The sequence below is a fragment of the Calonectris borealis genome, chromosome 1, assembly GCF_964195595.1.
Source record: "Calonectris borealis chromosome 1, bCalBor7.hap1.2, whole genome shotgun sequence".
NCBI classification, from domain to species: Eukaryota; Metazoa; Chordata; class Aves; order Procellariiformes; family Procellariidae; genus Calonectris; species Calonectris borealis.
In genome coordinates, this window is record NC_134312.1 from 132,772,351 (window position 1) to 132,796,492 (window position 24,142).

The 24,142-nt window shown below is 40.7% G+C and overlaps 1 protein-coding gene across 1 annotated transcript in view; it reads right to left on the minus strand.

Annotated features, from left to right (window-relative positions):
* Positions 1-24,142, minus strand: part of CNKSR2 (connector enhancer of kinase suppressor of Ras 2) — a 223,333-nt gene that overhangs the window by 183,668 nt on the left and 15,523 nt on the right. Inside the window, exon 2 of the mRNA XM_075139373.1 lies at positions 1,412-1,575. Coding sequence (XP_074995474.1) covers positions 1,412-1,575 — 164 coding nt within the window. The remainder of the gene's footprint in view (positions 1-1,411; positions 1,576-24,142) is intronic.

A 24,142-nucleotide genomic window follows, 5' to 3' on the forward strand; every position in this document is an offset into this window, starting at 1 on the left:
GTAATTATATACCCGGGGAAAAAAGAAATTTCAGCTAATAAACAAAGTTTTTTCTGTGAAAATAGGTTATTTTTGAAAGAGCCACAATCTGTCACCCTGTGTGCCTGGGAAGAATGGTCATCAGTGTTCACCCTAACTTAGATTTTGTCTCAGTTAATTAAAGTATTTACTTTCTTGTTTCCTTTTGCACTGTCTGATGAGAAAAGGACTTTGTGAATAAGTCTCTTCATGTTCCCTTCTATATCAGTAGCATTTTTTTTTTAGGACTTCATCCTTTCCATTATTTAAAAAACAAATAGATGAGTTAACTTACTGCACTGAGCCACTTTGCAACGTTATTAGAAATACTACTCTAAAGAAGAGAATCTAAGATGTATTTAAAACCAAATGTCTTCCTGTGAGGAAAAGCTTTTCTCCCCTTTTTTACTTTTTCTTTTGCCTTTTTTTTTCCCCCTCTCTTCTCTTCATTACCCCTCACATCTATGTCCCAAAGATGCAACAACAGGATATTCAGAAAAGGTGCTGCATATTGAGAATCCACAAGCCCTTCTGAAGAGCTTTTCAGCCTACCATCTTTGATTGCCTCTGCTGGGATTCAGCCTTCTTAAAGCTGCTTCTGAGGCTTGGAAAAGTAGTATACATTAAAAATCCACAAAACACCACTTTAGGCAGTCAAGTACATCTTAGCAGAGCTGTTCACAATCCTTCCTACAGTGGAGAATGCAGACAGTGTGCCCAATCTATCACTAATCTTTACAGGCACGCACAAAAAGTTCGTAAGAAGGGTGAAGTCAGCACCACACCCCTCACTGAGGGGATAATCCCAGTTATGCATGATGCGACTTGACTGAAAAGACCATTACCAAAATCCCTCTGTATGCTCCATCAAAGATGTATGTATTATTTACACATAAGATAATTATTTAGTATTTAATCCCTTCTACTGTGAAATACAAGCAGCTCTGTTTCAGCAAGCTCAAATAATCATCTAAAACATAATTTGCATGAAAGGATCAGTGAAAAATGACATGGTTAATATCAGGACATTTTGTTGTAAAGGGCAACCGGCACTCAATTACTGCATTCACATATATAACTGTTTTACATTCCAAACCAAGCCCAATCTAGTTCCTTTGTGATTTCAGATAAACTTTTCTTCTATAAAGACAAATATGGAAGACTGAAATCTCGGATATCAATTTATTTAACAAGCACCATCCTATCAGTAGGTACTGCTCTTTATCTTGCCTCTGATTTAAAACGCTAAATTGTTCATACATTACGTGTATGAATGTACGTCAGGAGTTTCTTGAAATACTTAGATAGTCTTTAGGACTAGAAATTTGAATACACAAACTGTGAATATGCAAACAATGTTCACTCCCTCCCCATTTTGCCCCAAGAAGTTTACCAGTGCGCAGAGCAAGTCTACTGCTTCCAAGATAAGCTCCTGATGGCCAATTCGTGTGACTCCAAGATCTTCCAGTTCTTGATGAGTAATGCGTAGTAGCTGGTCACCACTAATCTTCTCTCTCTCGAAGTTCTTTATATATTGCTGCAGGCAATCATCAAGACCTGCAGAAACAGGACGGAAGAAGGGAAGACAAAAGTTAGCAACATTTTGTACTGCCATAGGAAGTAAAAATGGGCTGGAACCAAAAATCAATTCAACGGAGGATACTTGCCCTATCTTTAAGAGAAGTATTTCAAGATTACAAAAAAATTTAATGCTACCCAGAAATCTTAAGATTTGGAAAGCTACGGCAGCCATGGCTTTTCCACCTCTGGACGACACCAACTGCTTCTGAACCCCGAACAGAGCCCTGAACTCCTGTATGTGTGCTTCATATGTGCTATGAAGGCCTATCTGGCAGGCCCTAGTAACAGGTATGTTAGCAATGCCTCCATTACATCTAGGAGGGGAGAGGAGAAGAGTGAACAATGGAAGGGAGGAAGACTTGCATCCTTCTCTGGGTGCAGTGTATCAACAGGTGCTGTTAATTATTACAGCACTGTAAGAGTCTGGAAACAAGGGAAAGCATTTGTGCCAGAGACAAATTCTAAGAGAACAAGGAGAGTGGGAATATGCTTAACACCATCCAGGAGTGACTAGCTATCAGTGCCTCTTAACCTCACTCCCAGCGTACCTCTGCAATGGTAGGTCGCATGAAAAGGAGGGGCTGCTTGGAGATGCCCTCAGCTAGGAACCCATCTCTTCATGGGACACTTGACTACAGCGCCCCATGCAGTGACACACAAAACAGCAGTGCCACATCATAGCGTGTCTCCTACTCTGAGACCGTTCATAGGCTACTGAGCCACCTGAAAGTTCACAGATCATGCCAGCCCCTAGAACAAGCTGCAAAGAGCTCTAGAGAACAAGAAAGGCAGTAGCACTGCGAAGGCGTAAACTGGGCCCCAACTGCAGCAGCAGATCCAGCTCAATGTACCTCAGTTCAGAAACTGTATGGAGTCACTCACGGCACACAAATGCTTACTGAGCATGAAAAGCCACTAAAATCAAGACCTGGGTGTGCTGCCCAGAACAGAGTAACTGGGGAGCAGAAACAGGCCCGTTGTGCCAAAAAAGATCCTAGAAGCACATCCAACACATCTGCTCAGGACATGGATGAGTGCAGAGTTGTACAGGACAAGGTCCTGCTTTGGGGTCCACCCCTATTCTAGCTATTCAGTTTGATTATCAGTCTAATGACAGGCAGCTGACTACACAATTTTGCCTGGAGCAAAGAGCACTGCAGAACGTGAGATAATCTATCATGCATCTCTTCCCCATCAATCTTTGCCTAAGAGGGCCAGACCAGCATGGTGAAACTCTGCAGCGTGTGCATCCCTGTGCCAAGGGGATAAGGAAGACTCTTGAGTATTTGGTGGTCCATCTAAAATTTGTGTCTGCATACCTTCTGATGGATCAACATGACTGCTACTGAGTAGCAGGATTTGACAAAAACCTGAATGAATTAATTTAGCTGCTGCTTGAGAGATACCACCTTTCTGATGGTTGTCTTCAAACAATCCCTAACGTTGAAAAGACATCTGCTTGTTAGGTTGCAAGGAAGTGAGAACATTTTTACTTGCTAATCAAAAAGTCTGAGAAATCTGAAGATACATGGAGGAGAAAAGATCGATCTGACTGCTGAGCCCCAGCCGCCTCATAAGAGCCCCGGCTTATAGCATAAAGCTTCTCTGAAACTGGTTTTGTTGCATTTTTGGTCCTCATTCACCCCTTTTAGGGTGTAACCACACCTCTGAAAGAGACTCACATAAGGAACATGTTGGTACTGCAGGTAGGGCTGCCAGACTGGCCATTCCTGGCTCAGCCCTTGGGCAAGCGTCACCCACACTCTGTCCCTGCTACAACCCCACCTGCACAATCTTCACATGGCTTTAACTTCTAGAATTCACACACCAAACTAAACCACATGCAAACATGCTGTAAATCAAATACTCCAGGCCCAAGGCACAGGAGCAGGTCCCCAATTCCAGCAGCCTCCAACCACATCCTTCCAGAGCCTGCTGCCTGATTTCCTGCCTCCAAAACAAAGCCACTTAAAGGTCTAGGTTCATCAAGCATTTGGAGCTATGCCTTCCATTCGTTTCCCTTTCTAATCAAATAGTTGCTCAAATCAGTCATATACTCTATTATGACATATTAACAGAGAACAAAAGTGGTGATCCAGGACTGATCATGTATCTCATCTTGCCACACAGCCTGGTTCTCAGATGTGCTTGACCAGCTTTTGAGGAACTAAAAATTGTTCCCTAATTCTCCAACAAAGAAAATACAAATGGTTAAGCTTTCAGTAAAAGCAATGATCTACTAAAGCTTTTATTCCCTAAATTTCATTCCCTTATAGTAGGGGAAATTGAATTATCAGAACCACCAAGACTGATCCATAAAATGACTTGGTTGCCACACGTATGCACGGAGAAGAAGACAGGAACACTCAGTAAGGTCAAAACAACACAGCCTGTTGCTTTGTGGGGTGCCCCACTGTTTTTGATATTTTTTCCCTTTGTACTTAAATAAGGAATATTTGCCTTTGGCCTTAGAACTGCTTGTTAATCAAAAGTAATGTTTCACTATAAAACAACATAATACATGCATAGTTAGTGTGATGTACAAGGGGAAGTCTTAATTTCTCTCTTTCTTAGACACCATTACTTCAGAACATGTCAAAGAGCACGAGTCCTGCATATTCCTAAGGCATTTCAACAGGAACCCTCAATTCATCCACATGCTCTTACATGTTAGGCAATGCTCATCATTATTAACAAACAGACAAGTAGCAATAAAAATCAGGTATTCTCTTCTGCCTGACACCTGAAAGTAAGGCCATTTACCAAGTCCCAGTGCTATAAGAACTCATTTAGATATTTAAATTTAAGTTGCAAAAGGAAATAATTTTTCTCAAAACTTCTTGAATCCACTTTACTTGTTCACACACACACAAGATACCATTATCTTGAATTATCTGATGCGAGCCTTCTTGATTCATCCTCACTTGTAAGTATTTTCTCCCAAAGCCCTTCTTAGCCCAAGTTTTCCATCTGATATATTAATTGCATGAACTGTTCTACAAGCACAGTCACATGTATAATGGCATTTATTTTCTGAAAAAAAAAAAAAAAAAGAATATTCTTGATAATACATAAAACATTTAATCTAAAAATGTATTAAAAATAGGCCATAGATGTGCTTTTGCTAAATGACTAAAAAAGAAGGCAGTAAGTACTTCTGATATTCCTGAACTTAAGTCCCACACTGCTTACACAGACTGCTGAATGAGAATAATAACATTAAAATATTCAGCGTCATCAGGTATCAAAAAACGAATTCCCAGCTAAGAGACTAGCAACACAAATCCAGAATAAGACATGACAGATGCACTTAATAAACACTTACTGACAGTTAATTCTAAATAAAGCCATTACTCTTCCTCCCCCTCCTATCTATGTATTTTTGTCATTCAGATGTAATCTATATGGATGCATGTAGTTCATATAGGGTAAGAAAAAAATTTAAGACAACAAAAATATTACTGACAATTGCTTGACTCACCAATTTCGTAAAACTACAGCCAGGAAAGAACAAAATAATTTAACCATAGATTGCGTGACATTTTCAGAATAGCTTGCCGCAATTACTTCCCCTCATTCCCTAAATAGAACATCCTTTTAAAGTAATTTATTTTTGTCATTCTATTTCTTAATTAAAGAGCAGCAATCCTTTTTGTAAACAAAACTGTGCGCAGATAGGAAATAATAATAATAATACAAAAAGGCCGCCAGCATTTGTCACCCACACCTTTTGTCCCCAGAGCCACAGCAGCCAGCCCTGCTGCGTTCAGATCAACAGGAGGGGAGCTGCAGGGAACGAGCGTCCTGGCTGATAATACCATTTAGCTCGGGACAGGACACGATGTACCAAAAAACATCAGGCGCCTGGGGAGACACCCTGGAAGCTAACGGGGAAAACACAGCTTTCTTAAGAGCACTCTGTCTTTTACAATATTCCTGCAAGTCCAGCATCCACCCAACCTTGATGTAGTAAGAAATTTTTCTAGCTGTCAAGGTCTGCTCCACTTCCACCCCCAGATGCCCTCATATCAGAGGATGTCACGCAACCCACGTACCACAGGAATCCCAGCAAATAACTCAGTTTGATGTACTATTCCCTGTTCCTGGCCATGGGTGCGATTAAGGTTGCCAAGCATCTAAGCAGTCCTGGATATTTCGAGAACAGTGGCCTCTGTCCAAAACTCAGGTTCGTTATTATATTCTGGATGCATAAGGCCCCATAGTACATCAAACGGGTTTTCTGATGTCAATACACAAGTAATAGTCTCATATTCAACAACTCTGCTCCTCACCCAAAATAACCCCAAGATTTTTTGAGTATATGTAAAGGCACAGATGTTCCAATAATAAAAGAGTTTAAAGTAAAACCGTATGATGGTACTGTTCTTCCTTTTAGACCTACTCTTTATAATGTAACTTTTTTTTCTTTTTTCTTGAAAGATTGCTTCTCTTGTGCTCCAGAAATAACACAGACCTCCAAGGATGCTAACTACTCAAGAAGCACTCCCCTGCCCCACATGCTTTCCACCTGAGCTTATCAACCACAGAGTCTGGCAATGCTGTCCAGATCCCACTATACACTCACTAACGGGCCAGTTTGATTGGGGCCTAGAAGAGCATTTAAGACGTTAAGTTAATATACTGCACATCTTTGTCAGCTGGCATACCCCTGAGGTGTTACGTACACAGACGGATTACTCTGTGCATTAACAGAGTAAGTTTAAAGCACTAAGTTTAAAATACTAAGTTTAAAGCAAGCTCTACCTCGTCTGTGGAACTGAACAAATAAAAAACAGTAGCAAAAGTAAAAGAAAGCTCCTCCAAAAGAAACTGCTCAGAAGAGTCAGTGCTTTTAACATTAAAAAAAACTTCTCTAGGAAAGTGCAAGTCTCTTGCAAGTAGAACAGGCTGGAGCTGTTTTTTTCCCCCTACTCCATCATTGAGTTCTACCTTGTGTGGGCCAAGTCAGAGTTCATCAAATCATTTAACAATTGTTAATGGTTCACTGATGCAAAATTGGGCAGATTTCTATGCAACCAATTCCTTTTATTACAACGGTAAGTAGAAACTGATCAAGAAATGTTTAATTTCATTTTTTTACTCATATGATTTTTCTGGAATAAGATTGCAAGATGCAGTGCTACCCTCCAAGGAAATCTTCCATGCTTGCAATCTCTTAACTAATAACACAACTACACACTTCATGATCTCTCTGAGGTATTGTCTTATTCTGATGTGTGTAACAGGTTATCTTTTGAAACAAGAAAACTGACAAACCACCCTGTAATTCAGTGTCAGAACAGGTTATGCACGTCTGTGGTAATTCAAAGTCAAATGACCCTCTCCATGTAATACATACTCCGGTTCTGATCCCACAGTCTGCTCCTCATCTGCAGTCTTTCCTCCCACCTCTGAGAGACTAAAAAATATTAAATAGACTTTTTCTATGGCTAGATCTGAACTAAAATTTGTGATCAGCTGCTCAGATATACATGAGAAGATACAGTTCTAAAAATAGTGGCAACTAGGTAGAATATTCTTCCCCAAATTGCGGGCAAAAGAATTTTTCTTAAGATTGGAAAACTACAGTGAAAATAACAGAGCGTGTGTCCTTATCAGCCCTTTTCAGTTTAGGGTTAAGGGAAAGATGATGAACATTACAAGTTTAACTATCAACCTGAAATTTTGACAAGGCAGTATATTTTTATGCTCCCCTGGTAAGTCAGAATGAGGATGCAAACCGACAACTTCCCTTGGCAAGTCCCTGTTCTGTAAACCAGCATTTACTGAAAAGCAATAACATACAGACAATACATGGAATAATTTTGCACGGGAGGGAAAGACACATAGCTTTCTTAAAAAACAAATGACAGGTTTGGGGCTTTTCTTTTTCTTTAAGTATAAAGCAAACAAATTCATCTTTCAGTTTGAACAGAAAGACTATGCCCTACCTGAACTCCAGCAGTTTTACACCTTAACAAATACAAATTCAACCAATGGACTGTAGCACAGAATTTAACAAGCTATTAAAAAAATTTTAAACCAGAGTTTAATTTAAGCTGGACATTTATGATTGTAAACTATCATTTGCAACATTTTTACCTAAACTAGCATGATGGAAGGGACCACTAAAACATTAAATGTTCAGTTGTTTTCTCCCTGCTTACCATTAAATACACATTAAATTTAAGCCAACTATTCTTAAGGACTGACCACCTTTGAAACTGCACATGAGTCTACGTATGTTTCAAACTTAAATGTTCAGCTGAGTTCCTGATAAGTTAAAACATTGTGCTATGACTTATGCATTTGCACCTAGGCTTTATTAATCCAGCACTGGTAGGCTACTATCCTATTCGCTTTAACTATACAAAAATACAAGCTTTCCTTACATCAAAGAGCAAGAGAAGCAGCCAGGAAACTTTTCCCTCTCTTCCACCTCAACCAGAGAGCTGTTCCTGGGCACAGACACCACAGGCAACTTGGAGCGGGCAATTCTCCCCCCCACAGCAGCTCTCGTTTGGGATACGCACTCACGTTTCCTCCCTAGGAGAAACAGAGCAGGAGAGGGGAGACTACGAAAGGCCAGGTTTCATCAAAATCTGTACGTGGGAGATGGGCATTTGGAAGCTCTCCACGTCCCTTAGTCTGGACGTCACCACAGAAACCTCAAGCAAGCCAAGCCAGCCCCTTCCCCACCTGAGAGGCAAAGATAATTCTCCTCTGCCCACATACGTAAGGGATGCTCACTGCTTCGGGGTCTTCAGCACCTCCTGGGCTTCATATGTGACAAACAGATGTCACAGTTATCAGTGCCAAAAGATGGAGCAAACAACAGAAGGTTTGAAGTGCAGTAGATTGCAAATGCCTACTGTGGACAGGACATCCACAAAAAAGAAATGCCCCACCCCAGAGGAGCACTGCAGGTAGGATGGCAAAAGAAACACCAGAAGCAGCTTTCATGACAGATTGGGAAAAAATTACGATATATTTAAAACTGGGGAAAAAAAAATTAATTGCAGGCCCTGGATTTATAAATGGGTACAGGATTAATGAAAAAAATAATTGCCAAATGCCTGGATTACAGCAGTATTTGCAAAAGAGCAGGACAATCACTTTGTGCCCTGTTATCTGCAATTTCAGGCAAAAGCCCTCTAACTGCAAAACATATTTGTCCTTCACTCTACAGAATTATTCTCTCCCTCTCACTCCCTCTCCCTCTCTCTCTGCATATATCTGAGTCAAAGGAAATTCCAAAAGCATTAAAAACAAACATTAAAAATGACTGAGAAGATCCAAATAATTATTCCTTCAAGCATAACATGCATATTCATAGAATATAGTATAAGGTTACGTGTTTTCCATGTGCAGTTTTGTATTTTTTTCTAGGAATCTAGATGTAGGGTAGATGTATTTTTTTCTAGGAATCTTCAACTGCTCATAGTCAAAACATTAGCTGAAAGGTACTGCTAACTAAAAACTACATTTTTAGACAATGAAAGAGAAACACAATACATAAAAACCCCCACTTTATATCCACTGGATATACACTACTACATCCAGAAAAGCGTGTTGAGTTTGTAGAACGAAGAACTCAGAAGATGTGAACGTGAGAGGCAGCAACGTAATCCAAATTCAGCCTCTCCTGAAATGCCGAGACCCTGGCTACTAGACGAGAGGTACTGTGTACAGCAGTGAGGTAAATAAGGAAGGTATCACACTGGGCTCCTGAAGAGATGTGCAAAATGAGGAACTGAAATTGAGGTATATTTTAGACCTTGCATGTGGCTCTGTTCTTTTTAAGGTCTTGCCAGGAGAAGGGCCTGTGGTCGGTCAAAGGAAAAGCCACGGATGAACAAGGAGATGGCATTATGCCAGGTGATAACCTGGGAGTCAAAGAGTGTATTTGCGACAGTGGTGTTCTTGAAACAGAAGTTTGGGGTGAAAGAAGTACTGTCCTACATCACTACTAATTCTGTAATGAAAAATCAAATCCTGTTTGAGGAATCTAACTCTGAAGTGTCTGCTGTTTCCGTGCCTACAGATACACGCTCTTTCCATGCTCGTGAACTCTTACGAGACCTGGATATATTCATTATATGACTGTGTTGGCAATAAATGGCAATTTTGTTCATCAGAAAGTTGCAGGAACATCAAGACCAAGTGAATCATACGTGGCTCAACAGCTCTATTTTAAAAGACTTTCACACTGACCCTTCTAAAAGGGTTTTCTTGAAAAAAGAAAATGAAATTGAAAAAAGAAAATGAAATTTAAAAAAGGAGGAGGAGAGACAGAAAGTGTACATATAGACTAACTACAAGCATGATTTAAAGACGTACAAGACCAAACTGGGTGCAGTGTCTAATAGGACAAATTTTCAATAAAATCAGTCCTTGCTGCTAGACTACTTATAATCAGGGCTTATTACAGCAAGTTAGACTCATTAATTACAACAATAATATCCAAAGTGTTCTGTTTAGCTGTTGATAAATGTAATCATTCATATTTCTCTGGGCGCTTTTTGTTTCCATTATGCCCATCTGTATAGCAAAGTCAAATCTTTACACAAGCACATACAAGTTTTGCAAAGTATTTGAAATCTTAAAACGTGGATAACACTGCAACAACCAGTGTCGAGCTCTATTTCTATGAAATTCAAGGATTAGTATCCCTGATTATCAATATTGTTCTCAATGTAAGAGGTTATAATTATTGTTATATTTAGGACTCTTATTATTGGATTACAACGACCACATTGTTCAGCTACAGCTGTGTCCTTTGCACACGAGAAATGCTGAAGTATGCTGAAAAGTTAGTGTGGCTGATAACGGCAGTGGAAATCTCTTTGTGGAAAGGAGAGGAGCCAAACAACCCACAGCATCATTAAATACCAGGAACCCCTCAAATGAAACTAATCAAAGGAATGCATCCATTTACTTCTGATAAACACTACTACACCCAACTGCAGGGGCCTAGGGCAGCCACAATGGGGATGGGATGAGAAAGTGTGCATTCATCCTCATAATTCAATGTATAAAATGACAAAGCGATTTTAAGCTCAGGGTTAGAAGTTCAGCACAATTTGGGAGGCAACTAGAGATAAACTAAAAATATCTGAACTGTAACGATCCCCCCCCAAAGGAATTCTACTTATATTCTGAACAAAGAGCAGACAGGCTAAAGGCGGGGCAGATAGTGGTGTTTAAATATCATATTCCAGAAGTTGTCCCATAAGTTGTCCAAGCGTTATCAAGATTATAAGACTATAAACACTGAATGAAATACTCTTCTAAAATCTCAAAGAGAAAATCTCATTATTGCCTCATTTTTTTTTCCTACATAAATCTATGCCCTTATGATTTTTGAAGCAGCTTTGAGGACATGGAATGTACTATCAAAGCTTTGCAAAAGGAAGAGGAGAAAGTGGCATTGTCACTTTACATGTAATAATATATTTTTATGATACACAAGGATCCAGACAGTCTAGACTTATTCAGGGTCCCATAACGCTAGAGTCTGTACAAAGTAATATACAAGGAGACACGGCCCTGACCCAGGACGCTTGATAAACTTCTCTTTTCCTCCATGAAATTCAAGCTGGCTGGCTAATAAAGGCAGATCCCTCCACAGCTACTTTTATTTCTACTCTGTTTCACTTCACAGTTTTCACACTCACGCCATCACACTCTTTCCCATTTTTCACATGCGCTCCAGTTTGCAGAGTACCACAAGAAAGGGAAGTCTTCTTGGGTCCAATCAATGGTTAACTTCTTCCTCAAAGTACTACGTTTCTGCTCCAGTTATCACACGTAAATTAGAATACATTGCAACTATCTTAGCATATAGGCATTTTTCAATCAGCATTATAAAATTAGGGTTCTCAATACTATTCACTAACATGCATTTGATCTATTTGTGTTTCATCGGAATTTTTTTTTAAATTTCGTATGTTCCCATTTTTCCCCTCTGAAATGATTCCTTGTACAACATCTGTCTGCATCACTACCCCTGTAGGGTTTTGATGTTTTCTAAGAACTTGCTACCATACATCAGACTATAAGGAGTAACTTTATCACTAATTGGTTCCCCCTAAAATATAAAGCAATTTATGAGCCAGCACAACAAAAAGCTTTTCTCAGCATGTGTCCTTCTGACTTTAGAGTTTCTAGAGGTTTATCTTTCTACTAGTGCAAAGCAACTTTACATCATTAAAACACAGCTTATCATCAAGCATACAAGATTAAAACTTACAATATTCTGGTGCCTGCAAACAAAAAGGCCACACCACTAGTCTGCACAGGGAGAGCACTTGTCCATCCGACAACAACGGCTTTATTACTTCTTCAACATGTCTCTCAAGCAAGCAGTGAGCACTAATGATATTAAAATAGGCTGAAGTGAGTACCATCAGGTTCAAGCACGCCACCAGCGCAACAGTGCCAGAGCCAGGAAGGGCTCGCAGGGGCACAGTGCGCCCGAGGCAAACCAGCCCTCCAGCCCTCTCAGCCCTGGGGCTACGGCTGCGCATCTCCGACCGCAACCACACTAATGCGCAGCACCTGCCCTCCGAACAATTTTGCAATGCGCAGCAATGACGGACTACCAAATTCCCAAATATGACTGTAAGCGTCAAAATGCAACCACCATATCCCCTACGGATGGGAGGCTTTGTCTAAATAGGTGTGGTATTGGCTTCTTCAACAATTTAGATGGGGCTCTAAGGCTGAAACACCCCCTCAAGACTTAAGATACAAAAGTCTTCATTTTCCATAGCTTTTCACTGTCTCCCATGATTATTTGCAGCTGTGCTTCACACTAGCACATATGACTATAGGAAGTGCAAAGCCATCAAGTGTCCAAGCCTACAGCAGGCAGGCAGGAGGGAAAGTTTCTTCAAACTCTGAGTGAACTCCCTCCCGTTCATTCTTCCTTCTCGCAACGCCCATGCAATTCCCAGGCTTGGAGCTCTCTTCAGCAGAAGCTCGCACAATTCAGCACAGTGTGAGATTTGGGACGGTTTTAGGGCTGTGGGCAGAAAAAGCTGTACATCCCCCTCCAGATGACAAAGAAACATCTGTAACTTAAAATCACTGGTCAAATACTTTGATATGTGTAGGAGTGTCTTGAAGAAGAAAGGGAAAGCTATATTCCTAATATTTATCACTTCCATCACTTCACATATGATGTCTCAGTAACCATCCCACCCCTCTGCAAAATATAAATTAATCATATACTAAAAGGAAAAAACAAGTATAGTTTGTAAGACAGTCAGAAGTTGTTTATGTGAGCCAAGCACACCCCTGACATTAACCAAGTAAGTAAATAAGTACTGGTTGTTCTTTCAAATGCCTTCCCATGTTTGCATTTTTACAGCGTGCTCCGGAGCAGCCACATTAAACACACTGTTGTTGTCACAAGAAGGGCCCTCCTCTTCTCCCTCCCTCACATGGGCTAATAGATACTATTACGCAAAACAGTCAAATAAGCTCTGCCACAGCCTTTATTATAGTTCTTCACCACCAAGACCAGCTTTGCTGCCAAGAATTTATTATGTCAGAATGCATCCTTTCAGAGCAAGCATCGTGTCCCCAAGGAAATAATACAACAGTTGTTAAAGCTTTCCTTTACCTCAGTACTCACTGTCTCCCACCACTGGAGAAATCTGTTAATGGTTCCGATAAGGCTTCAAGATTTATTTGGTGATGCCATCACATGGGGCCTGTGGATTTCATGCAGCCCAGCAGCGTGGTTAAAAGCAATGCAATTCATTTTGCAACACGAGCAATTCCTCAGTTTTGCTACGCTTACATTGAACCTCTCTCTGGAGCAACAGTGGACAAGATGCTGGGCTTGGTTGGGAGTGCTTATACGATGACTTCCATCCATGCTCCAAATTATTCTTCCTTCCCCTGCATTTGATTTTCCTTTTAATACCAGCAAAATCATCCAGCATCCACTGGTTCTATCTACCTTCTCTCAGGAAGGATTTCAGAATTAAGAGAGAACCCTAATGACATCACCCATAATTGGACAGAATATGTTCAAATAACTTTACACACAGTCCTACAAGTACAACTTTATTACATTCTGATATGCACAGATCCAGCGTATGATAAAAAGTCAAAAACATTTCAGTTTTAAGCTTCTTGGCTAAGACAATCTGCTTCAAACTATATTCAAAGTAGAGAGCTTTACATAAAAGTACATGCAAGGACAATTTTACATGCTTGCTCTTCCCCACTCTCCCTCTCGCTCATTAAAAGAGAAGAACACATTCCATAATGTAAAATCTACAATATGAACCGTAAGCCTGTAAAGTGGGAGTGCAACCCACACAACTGGATCATGGCAAAATACATCCGTTAGTTTTTTATTTTCTTCGGCAATATACTTTTAAAAATAATGTTGTCAGCTTTGCATAAGTTGTAAATACATAAAAATCTAAAAAAAAAATCTGTTGAAGTGACAACCTAAGCTACAGTTTAGCTAGTTTCTCATTTTGCATAATCACTTGCTCATACAATTTATCCATATGAGCAAAAAGCAGTAGCTAGGAATTAGACCTTTCAAAGACTGAATTAATCTACAGCGACATATTAGTCTCTTTCAAGTCTCATCAATGTTATATCCCCAGGAAAGAGAAATGAACATTCACAGGGAAAGTAATGTGTGCACGCATCACATAAAATTAATAACAATTTGTTTTTAACTATTAACTGCATAGCACTAAATTAATGGTATGACACCTGTCCCTGAAGCTCTTTCCCAAAGACAGGATGAGGTACTTCATTAAATATTAGTATTACACACTATATGCATTTGTGCAAAATACTGCAGTTTAGTGCTACTAACGTTTTATAATGCACACATATACACATATTTACTTAACCAATTCAGAGGCTTAATGCTGGGAAACCCAAAGAAAAACCTGAAATCCCCACACTTTGCCGCTGTTGCAGGCAACGTTGAGTACCGTCTATAGGCGGGTGGAAGATGCGCACCACGCTCGGCCTCCCAAGCAATTCGTGTAGAAAGAGGCCAGAAACATCACAGAAAACATGCCATCAGCGAGAGCTCTACTTGTACGGAGCCCTCCAGAAGGCAGCACAACGTAAAGTGATGCTCTCGGGTGTTTTGCTTAGCTGTACTTACAAACAGCCTTGCCCCAACCCACGTGGGAAGGCATGGCAAACTAAACCAGAGTTGAGATTTAACTGAGGCTGCAGTTCCACAACCTCTAGTATATTGGTGCCATAGCTTATCAGATAAAAGGAAAAAAAAAATACTTATAAAGTTTTACTGCTGAATTAATTTTGAGCTTGGGTTACCTCTGTGTGATCTTCATCCTTTATTCTGCAATATCCCTGGCTGGTAGAACTAAATACTTGTAACAGTCAGCGTGGGATAGAGTGTCCCAATTATGGATATTCCAGCCCATTTCCACAAGAGATCACCAGGAGGTAAATGCTGTTTGACACTTTCTGTGCTAGCTCTATATAGCCAACTGTAGTATACTTCTTGGTCTTGCTCCATTATCTCCTGCCCATTTAAGCATTGTTTATACTGAAAAGTGATGGAGAGGGTGTATCAGTATAAAAGTACTAAGTATGTCGGTTAGCACCTCATCCAGACCTAATCAAAAGCCGGAAAAAAACGAAAACCAGAAAGTACAAGAAAATAGCTGAATTTTCACTCTGCAGAATTTGACAGTACTTATTATATGTACTAATTTTCTTACTGTATGAGAGATTCCTTATTTATTCTTAAAAGTGTGCCTGAAACATAAGGTTAGATACCATTTCAAGTAGTTGTAAAACCTGAATGAATTAATAATAATCGCTATTTCGATCACAGTGATTCTGGCTGACTTTGCATGCCTTCCTCCTTGTCGCCAAAGACTGAAAGAAAAGACTGTCCTTGTTACCTGTCACAAACATCTTTGATCTCGTTAAAAATAAACTTTCTGAACCTGAGTGAGACTTAAAAGTGGGTTTTTTTGAAAGACAGAGGACATCTTTATTTCCACGTACCTGCTCTAAGGTATCAAATGCATAATTTCCACCATCATTTCCAAATGCCAACCCATCTGTTAAACACGTATTTATCAGCTGTATTCTAATCTTGCACTGCATCACATGCATCCTAGTGCTTATGTATTATTTCAGCCTCCTGTTAAGAAACAGTAATACCTTAGCACTCTTCAGTTCTTTTAGAATGTCTTCGCTAACTTGAACTATTTCAGAAATAACAGGGCTTTTACTACTAAACCATGCATGAAGTTAAGCACTGGTAGATAGGAAATGGCAATTCTAATGCCTATAAAGATAAGGTGCAATTCCCCTTCTCATGACAGGTTTTGCTCTGCTAAAGTCCCCTTCAGAGCTGGTTCTGTGCATAACGGCCAGTTTCACAACTGTAGTAGGGAAACGGAAAAAATTTCTGAAGCTTTAATATTAATAGCTTAGTATTAAAATTTCAACAAGTTGTTGGTATATTTTTGAAAAGAAAAATAACAGTATAAGAATATAGGACATGCAGATTGCTGGGACAGTACTTTCTAACAAGCAGACAAACACCACACTATAGGGTGAAAATTATGGGCAGAAGGAGATTCTGGAGACTTTTGACGGGAGTGGTTTTACAACACACTGCCCCATCACCTCAGTCAGCCTATCCTGCAGCCAGACAATAGGACTCCTCCCTGAGGACCACTGCCTTCTGCCCAGCTGTCCCAGGCTCCTTCAGCTGAAATGGCAGCATTCCCATCTGCAGCCTACTGCCACAAAATAAAAGTACTATGGTTTCTGCACAGCAGCAAGAATTTAGTTGGCAACATCTGAGCACCAGTGATGCAATCCTTAACAAATGAAAATCTGTAACATGGCTTAAAATATCCTGCCACGATATCGTGCCCGTAAGACTATGTGGCCAACTTGTGGTTACAATCAGATAAGAAAATCTTAACCATGGGCAAGATTTTCACGAGTACCCTAACCGCCAGCCTCAGCAGATGGGCAGGGAAATCTTGTTAGGATTCCCACTTGGAGAATCTATCTTACCACCAAGCTAGAGGCTGCATAAAGATCAGGTAAGCTTTACCTGTATCAACGTCACTCTGATTTATTCCTTTCCCAGCACCACCACCATCAAAAATATTCCTCAGCACATCTGTTACTCTACCAGCCCGACCCACTCCCTCTCTTCTTTATCTCCTCCTTATTCTCTTTGCACCTAAACAGGAATGGGAAAACTGTTTTATTCTAGCATCCATTTTTCACCTCCTCTCCCTCCCTGCATAGCTCCGAGGTCAGCATCTCCTGCTCTCCTAAGTGGCAGGAGCCGTACAGCAGACTGACAAGAGCCTCAATGATTTAGCTGCTGCACGAGAGCTGCTGCTAACACCAGCGAAGCCACCCAGAAAGAGCGCTACTAGTTTCACCTTAGTGCTGTTACTTGGAAAATCTGTGACTAGCAATAGAGGTATCAGTCATCCTCCAAATATCAGGCTGGCCATATCATGGTGCACCAGAACCAGAAAGAAAACGATGTTTCTTCTACATAAAAATTCAAACTCTGAGCAGCCTGTAGGGATCCTCCCTCCTTATCAGCAGAATTGCATCTCCACCATTTGCAGAGAGAATTTTATTATAACCTACTCACATTATAAGCCAGTCTTTGGCAGACAGAGCAGTGCTTTGACTTCCAAGCATTCAACATCCTATTAATGAAACACTTTTAACCCACATCGTTCAGGTAGGGAGCGATTTGCTAACATGTGTCTCACAAAGTCTGAGCAGCACATTAGTGTTGGGCCCATCTTCTCTGACACAACTTGACACTTCAGTCATATGTTAAGCTCTGAAGCATCTGTTCCATAATAAACTGTTACATGCTTGCCAAGAACCTAAGCACTGCCTTCTGGATGAGTATTGCTAAGTTGCAAGCCATAATTTAATACTCATCTGACATTGATGGTGACCCAACGTTTAATGGAGCTTAATGCTCTTCTGATGCCACTGATTAAATTATTGCTCAGCAGTCCAGTTTCATAATCTACAATTTGCAAGGAAGCAAGACAGATATGCAGGCACCATCTCCTCTCACATCAGTGAATCAGTTCACTGGCAGGGAAAGGTTCCCTAATTGAAGTTATAGGCAAGTATACTACAGTGCATCATTCGTCAATACAGAATTTTGTTCAGATGCTTTAAGCCGATTATATTATTAAGAAAAAGCAAAGCATGAATTATTCCCAAGCGCAAGGGGAAAATATGGGTAAAAGCCTTGACCCAGCATGTGCAATGACTTCATAACGTCCTGAGCACTGTCCAGGAAACTCAGGGCTCTGGCCAACAGGAGTTTCTATTCATTTTCCCCCCGCTAGGTTGTTTAACAGTTTGGTCACTGCTTAGACACAGCTGTGCAAACAATCTTTCAATGTTTGGCCTGATGCTATTGAACTCCATCCCAAAATGTCTCTCCCCAACTTTCTGCACAGAAGATGAGGAAGGCTAATTTGGACGCAGAGGATTAGAGGCTTTCACAGCCCAACTCAAATCCTTAGATCCTAACATTTTTGAGTCTCGAAAGAATTTTACCAAGTAAATTAGCAAGTTTAAATTTATATCCAAGGCAGTTGGTAGCAACAGTACTTTCTAAATCATCTCAAGAAGGCCTATTCCCGTCTTGAGGAAAAAAATGCCCCGTGAATGTCCAAACGTTTTAAAACAATTAAAAGCAATTAAACAAAAGCCATGAGAAAGTGATGTTTTAAAAATGCCTTGGATAAGAACAACTAGAAGAAGTTTCTGAGGGTACAGACATAAAAAACAAAACCTGCTTTTTTTAGCTTCCCAAAAAGTAAACCTTTCATCCCGGATAAAACAGAGGAACAGTGTCAGTACACAAGTACTTCTGCAGGACTATTCATTGTTACATTATTTTCACAGGTATTGGCAACCCAAAACCATACCACCCTCAACAAAGTAACCAAGGGCTAACTACGTGCAAATTGAATGCTAGATGCTAGCACAAATGCAATATGAACGCTGCAGAAACAAAAAAGTCAAAATCAGAAAATCCCCAGAGTAAGGTTTCCGAGGTATACGTAGCTCAGCTACACTGTAGTTCTCAAATATGGGCCTCATTTCTGAGACCATCCACGATTTTGACTTCAAGCATGTGAATACTCCTACCGAAACTAGAGCAGATCACACTAGTGCTTTATCTAAGCGTGAGCTTCCGCATCGTGTTAGGTGATGAAGCTTTAGTTCCAGTAGAAACTTGCAGAGTTACTCGTGTCCTTTCAGCTGTTAGCAGGCAGACACTAAATAATTTAACTGATATTACGCTCCCTCAGAAATTAATGTCATTACCTTAGAGTATTGTGAAAATCTCAAAAGCATCAGCATTTGGAGATATTAGAAAAAAAGCTTTCCCGTTAAACACACATTATTACCCAGTGTAATATGCAATAGAATATGCTCCAAAATTAATTCTAATACAGTTTTATACAACCATAAGGCCTATTGACTTCTTCCTTCATTTTTGGTTTTTACCCAGAAATGCTTTAATACTGGTAAAATAACTCGATTCCCATTTTTTCTGAATTTGGTCTTCAAGACTTTCCCGTGTTATGTATTAGGGGAAAAAAAAAAAAAACAAAACACAAATCAGCAAGTGTTTTGAACATGCAATAGCTGGTAATTAAATTTCAAGGAGTTAATCTCTGCTTAGAACCTCAAAACCTAAAACACTGCCCAGGTTGAAGCTCTCCAGCTCAAACCCTGCACTGAAATCTCAAGAGGCAGGGTCCCAGATGTCTCCTTGTGAGGTGCTTCTAATATCTTACCGTTTCTGAGATGTTAAGACACTTTGCCAAAGATAAACATATTTTTAGGATTCTACAAGCTGTGAAGTATATACAATCCTTTTTTAAAGAAATATCTTCTGTATTGTCAAGCCCACAAAAATAACTGACCTTCTTTTGTTTGCATCTTACTCTTCAATTTCACTTTCCCCACTGCTTACCACCAAGGTTACACTTCAGCCAGGCCTGCAGAGAGGTTGTTTTTTCCCTCGCTGTATGAAAGAAGCTAAGCTCCAGAAAGAAGGAGAAGATTTTCTTCTGCAAACCCAATCCTCATGACCCAGCAGCCTCTAAACACCAATAGGAAAATTTACCCCATCGGCATGCAAGAAAAACATAACAAGGTATTGTTTTTCTTGGTCAGGTTTTCAGAGTTACTTCTGAAAGAAAAATTTACCATTCAGCATTTATAGGAAACAAAAGTCTATTTTCCTGCATCTCAGTTCCTCCCAAGACCTTTGGCTGCAGCAGTCATCACCTGCGGCCCACTGTCTTTCTCCACGGGTGGCCGAGGCAAGGAGAAAGAAGCGTGTCTCAGCCTGGTCCCAACTCATCAATGCAAGTGGGAACAGCAGCCACAAAACCTCTCTCTTATCCCTAATTCCCACATACAAAGCCACCGCTACTCCTCCCCGGCCCGTGCCTTGCAGCGCAGGTACTTTGGGTCCCTCACTGCGCCCGTTCCAGCTGAGGAAGACTTTGGCGTGATCACCCCCTATCTCTACCCAAACCCCATCTGACCTTTGCTCAGAGCTTCCCCGTGCGGGCAGTCGGACAGCCAGCCACCCACTCCCCGCAAGGCCGGGGGAGAAGCCACAGCCCCCATCTTCTCGCTTCCGCTCCGCGTTGCAGCCTCCTCCCCTCCCCGCGGGACGGGACGCCACGTGCTGCCTCGCCACGCGCTGCCAGGGCAGCCCCGCGGGTACGGAGCTGCCTCATGCTCGTGATTAGCAAAGCTGGCAGAAACCCTCACAGCTTGAATTCGTTGTGAAGACTTCTCCCACCACGGCTTGGGGAAGGTCTTGGCCATTTAGAACAGCAACGGGAAGGATAGGGGTTGATTAGCAAACTTTCGCTGATATTTTCCATGGCATTCCCTTCAGAGTTCCCTGGAATATACTATTAAAAATTACTTTTAAATTAAAAATTGCTTTTAATCTTTCACACATTCTGTATTTTTAGAATACAAATAGTTACATGAAAATTATTTTGATTAAATGCCAATTTTGCACAGAGGAAGAGATCTCAACTTAAGAAAAAGGTCCTACAATTATGGACCCCTGAAGGAATGAGCTGTTTTCTTTTACTCTTATTTTGAATATCCGGCTGAAAACATTATAAAAGACTACGCTTCAGTATTTTGAGGATTTCCGAGGCTTATAAATTTTCCTTTAATTTATAATTGAGAGAGCTCCTTTTTAAAGTTAGTCGGAAGTCTATTCCAAATAGCTTTTTAAACAGCTAACTAGTACTAGGGAAGAAAAAAGCAATTCAATGAATGTGTCACTGTCACAGAACCAACACTGTATCACGCTTATAATATTTCATTAAATAGCAGACCTTTAGAAGATGAGAAATCATTAGTTTCAATCGTGAGTAAAAATACTCACCTTTGCACCAAACGCTAAAAATGCCCAAACATTTAGAGGCAGTAAAAGAGGATCTTCCAGGTTTCTGCATGAGATTTATTTTATTACTATTTTAAGATTTCAAGAGTTTAAAAACATTATTTCAGAGAGAAGAAAACGCAGTTTGCTTAGGTCAGTAATCTCAACGCTTGAAATTGCTGCATCCCAAGTAAAATTGTTAAAGTACAATTTTTTCACTTAATTACAATTTTTTTTAAAAAAGCATTGCACTAGTAACTACTGCTAACAAGAAAAGACATGGTGATTAAATGTTTCATGTCCTTTAATAGCTAATCTGAAGTGCTAGTAAGTGTTCAAAACATGACAAAAATGTCAATTGTTACAAAGCTTCTCGCTACGCTGTAGAGCGATGAATAAATTTGGCTTTTTTGTTTGGCTTGAGTCAGAACATGGCAGACCGGGTAGCTTAAGCGCCGGTTACACAGAGTCACTCTTCACAGGACTTCCTTGGAGGACTTCCCAGGTGTTTCAGCTCACGTCCACCTACCGAGGAGGCTTTCTGACTTCCCTCTGCTCCACACAGTCCACACTTTTCTACAAAGGGCGGCCACCAATTTCAGAAACCTAACTCTAACTAAAAACACAGTATTAAAACCCCCTTGCCTTCTACAGATTAACCAACCTGAAAGAGGTTTCTTTGTTAACCGTGAGAGTTTACCCCATGCTTTCTTTGGACGCAGGCCTGTCTCACCTGCCAGATAATTTTACCCCCGGTGAACACATTAATAATCCACGAATGCTGCGGGGAGGCACGGGGCTATGGTAGGAGATGCCTCCCCTCGCCAGCACGGGGCTATGGTAGGAGATTTCCCCCCCTCCCCGGCACGGCTGCAGAGCCCCCACCAGCCCCGACCCCGCTGCACATAACGCTGGCTGCACTTCCACATCAGGAGCTCGGTGCCCACACCAGTAACTGCACGACCGGGGACCAAAGCAAGAGCCAGGGAAGACCTTCTTTTAGTCCCTCTACCAAAAGCATAAAGGATCTCCACCCGCTCCTCCCTGTGATCTGCCTTGGCGTATGGTAAAGGCCATACGCATTTTTCATAATATGCTACCGTTGTGAATGAAAAAAGAAAAATGGTGCATAGTTTATTCAAGACACGTTACATCAGTTACTTTGGCTTTCTACAATTTTTATGGTAGAATGGGTTGGCTTCTTTTCCTACGAGTCTTGATATTTTAATATCATCAATTCTCTTATGCAAACTCAAAACCAGGAAAGGCTTAGTCTCAAACTGTAAGATGATGTAATTTCAAATTTTCCTTGAGAAAGTCCATAAATACTCTTGAAAGCATTCCTTTAAATGCCATTGCAAATACCGGTACAAATAGAAGCTAGATCTTACAAGAATGTCAACATTTACTGTGACTTTATTAATACTGGGTACTCTTCGGGACCCCAGCTGATACTTTGAGCTCGTTTTTAACACATGAACGTACTATACAGACTCACCAAATGATCTATTAATCTTACCTGTAGGGCACTTCTAAAAATCTTTAAAGTCCTATTATGACCTGACTCATAATTGGTAACTTGCTGGGCAGTATGTACTGAAGCCCCTCCTGCCCCTGTAACAAATGGGATGCAGATCCAGCTCATACCCACAGCAACACCATGCAGCAGTACTTTGTCAAAGCACTGGTATTTCTCATACAGCTTCAAGAAGCTTCTGAAATAGATTTTGATGGTGCATTTGTTTATTTTTCATCAGCACAAATTTATTTTGTAGTGTCTCGCTTATCATTGTAACAGTGATAAGCGCTGAGCAAGATCAAAGCAGACCTACAGTTTATAGCAGGCAGGAATTTTATACCGAAGGATTTCTTATTGCTCAAAATAATTTAACCAGATAATCTATATGAAGCAAAAAACTTGCAGTACTCTTCTTTCTCCTTCTGTTCTTACATTGCCTCTCTCTTTTCACGTGTGATGAACTAGGTTATACAGGGCCTACATCTTACAGAGCCTGAGACAACAGGCATCTATCCGGCTGGTTTCTGCCACCAAGCCTCTCCCAAATACCGCGTTATGAATTACAAACACTCGCTCCCCTCCTACATTCAGCCAGAATGATGGCGAACCAGGTGGCAAATTGTGATGGCTTCTACGGCTCAGCCAGAAGTGTGCGCAATTGTCGTTTGGTTACCAGATCTCTCCCTCCAAATAACCTACGCAATAATTCACTTCACCTTTTGTCGTGCCATTCAGGTTGTAGCGTCTTGTTGAATGATTCTCTACTTAGGGATGAAGAAAGGTGCCTACTCAAGCTCCTCTCCATCCCTTCCTTTTGGGGAGGTGGAGGTGGTTGGTCTTCATTTTTAAGACTCTTGTATTTGCAAAAAGAAGCCAACTTGTTTGGTCAACAGGCTCAGCAGCAGTACACTGAACAGAAACCTCATTTGTGGAATTTTAAGCCACTAATAATGACTTTTTCCCTTTTCAATGTGCTACAGAATCTGCACCAACATGACCACTGAAGAATTTGTCAAGGGACTTCTTGACAGCTGGGACAAAAGTTAATGGGGTTGTTAATCCTCAGTCCACCCCACAGCTTTTGGCACCAGAAAAAGATAGGAGGAAAAGCAGGGTATGCATGATTTGTTTAGAAGGTGGCTCCATCTCAACAGCCGATGTGGCTTCCCAGCTGGGTGAAGTTCCTCAGACCTCCAGGTCTCAAATCAGGAGTGACAGGCGGCATGGCAGTCTTCAAGTTCCACCTGTGCACGCTCAGATCCGTATGGAAGAAATCAGAGTGCTGCAATGAGGACACCACTGGAAAAACATACAAAGCTTTGAATAATCTGAAGGGCATCAACCAACACTGAGTGCCTAAGAAAGTACAGACAAGCCTGCCTCTTCACTTAAAAAAGGCATTTTTCCTGCCTGACAGCTTTTAAAAAGGTTGCTAGCAAAGGTATACTGTGTTGTAACGATATCTTCATTTAAAACACATTCCCAAGCCTCATGTATCAAACAAAATGTTGCTCAACTTAGTCTTGCCATAAAGCTGAGGCATTTAT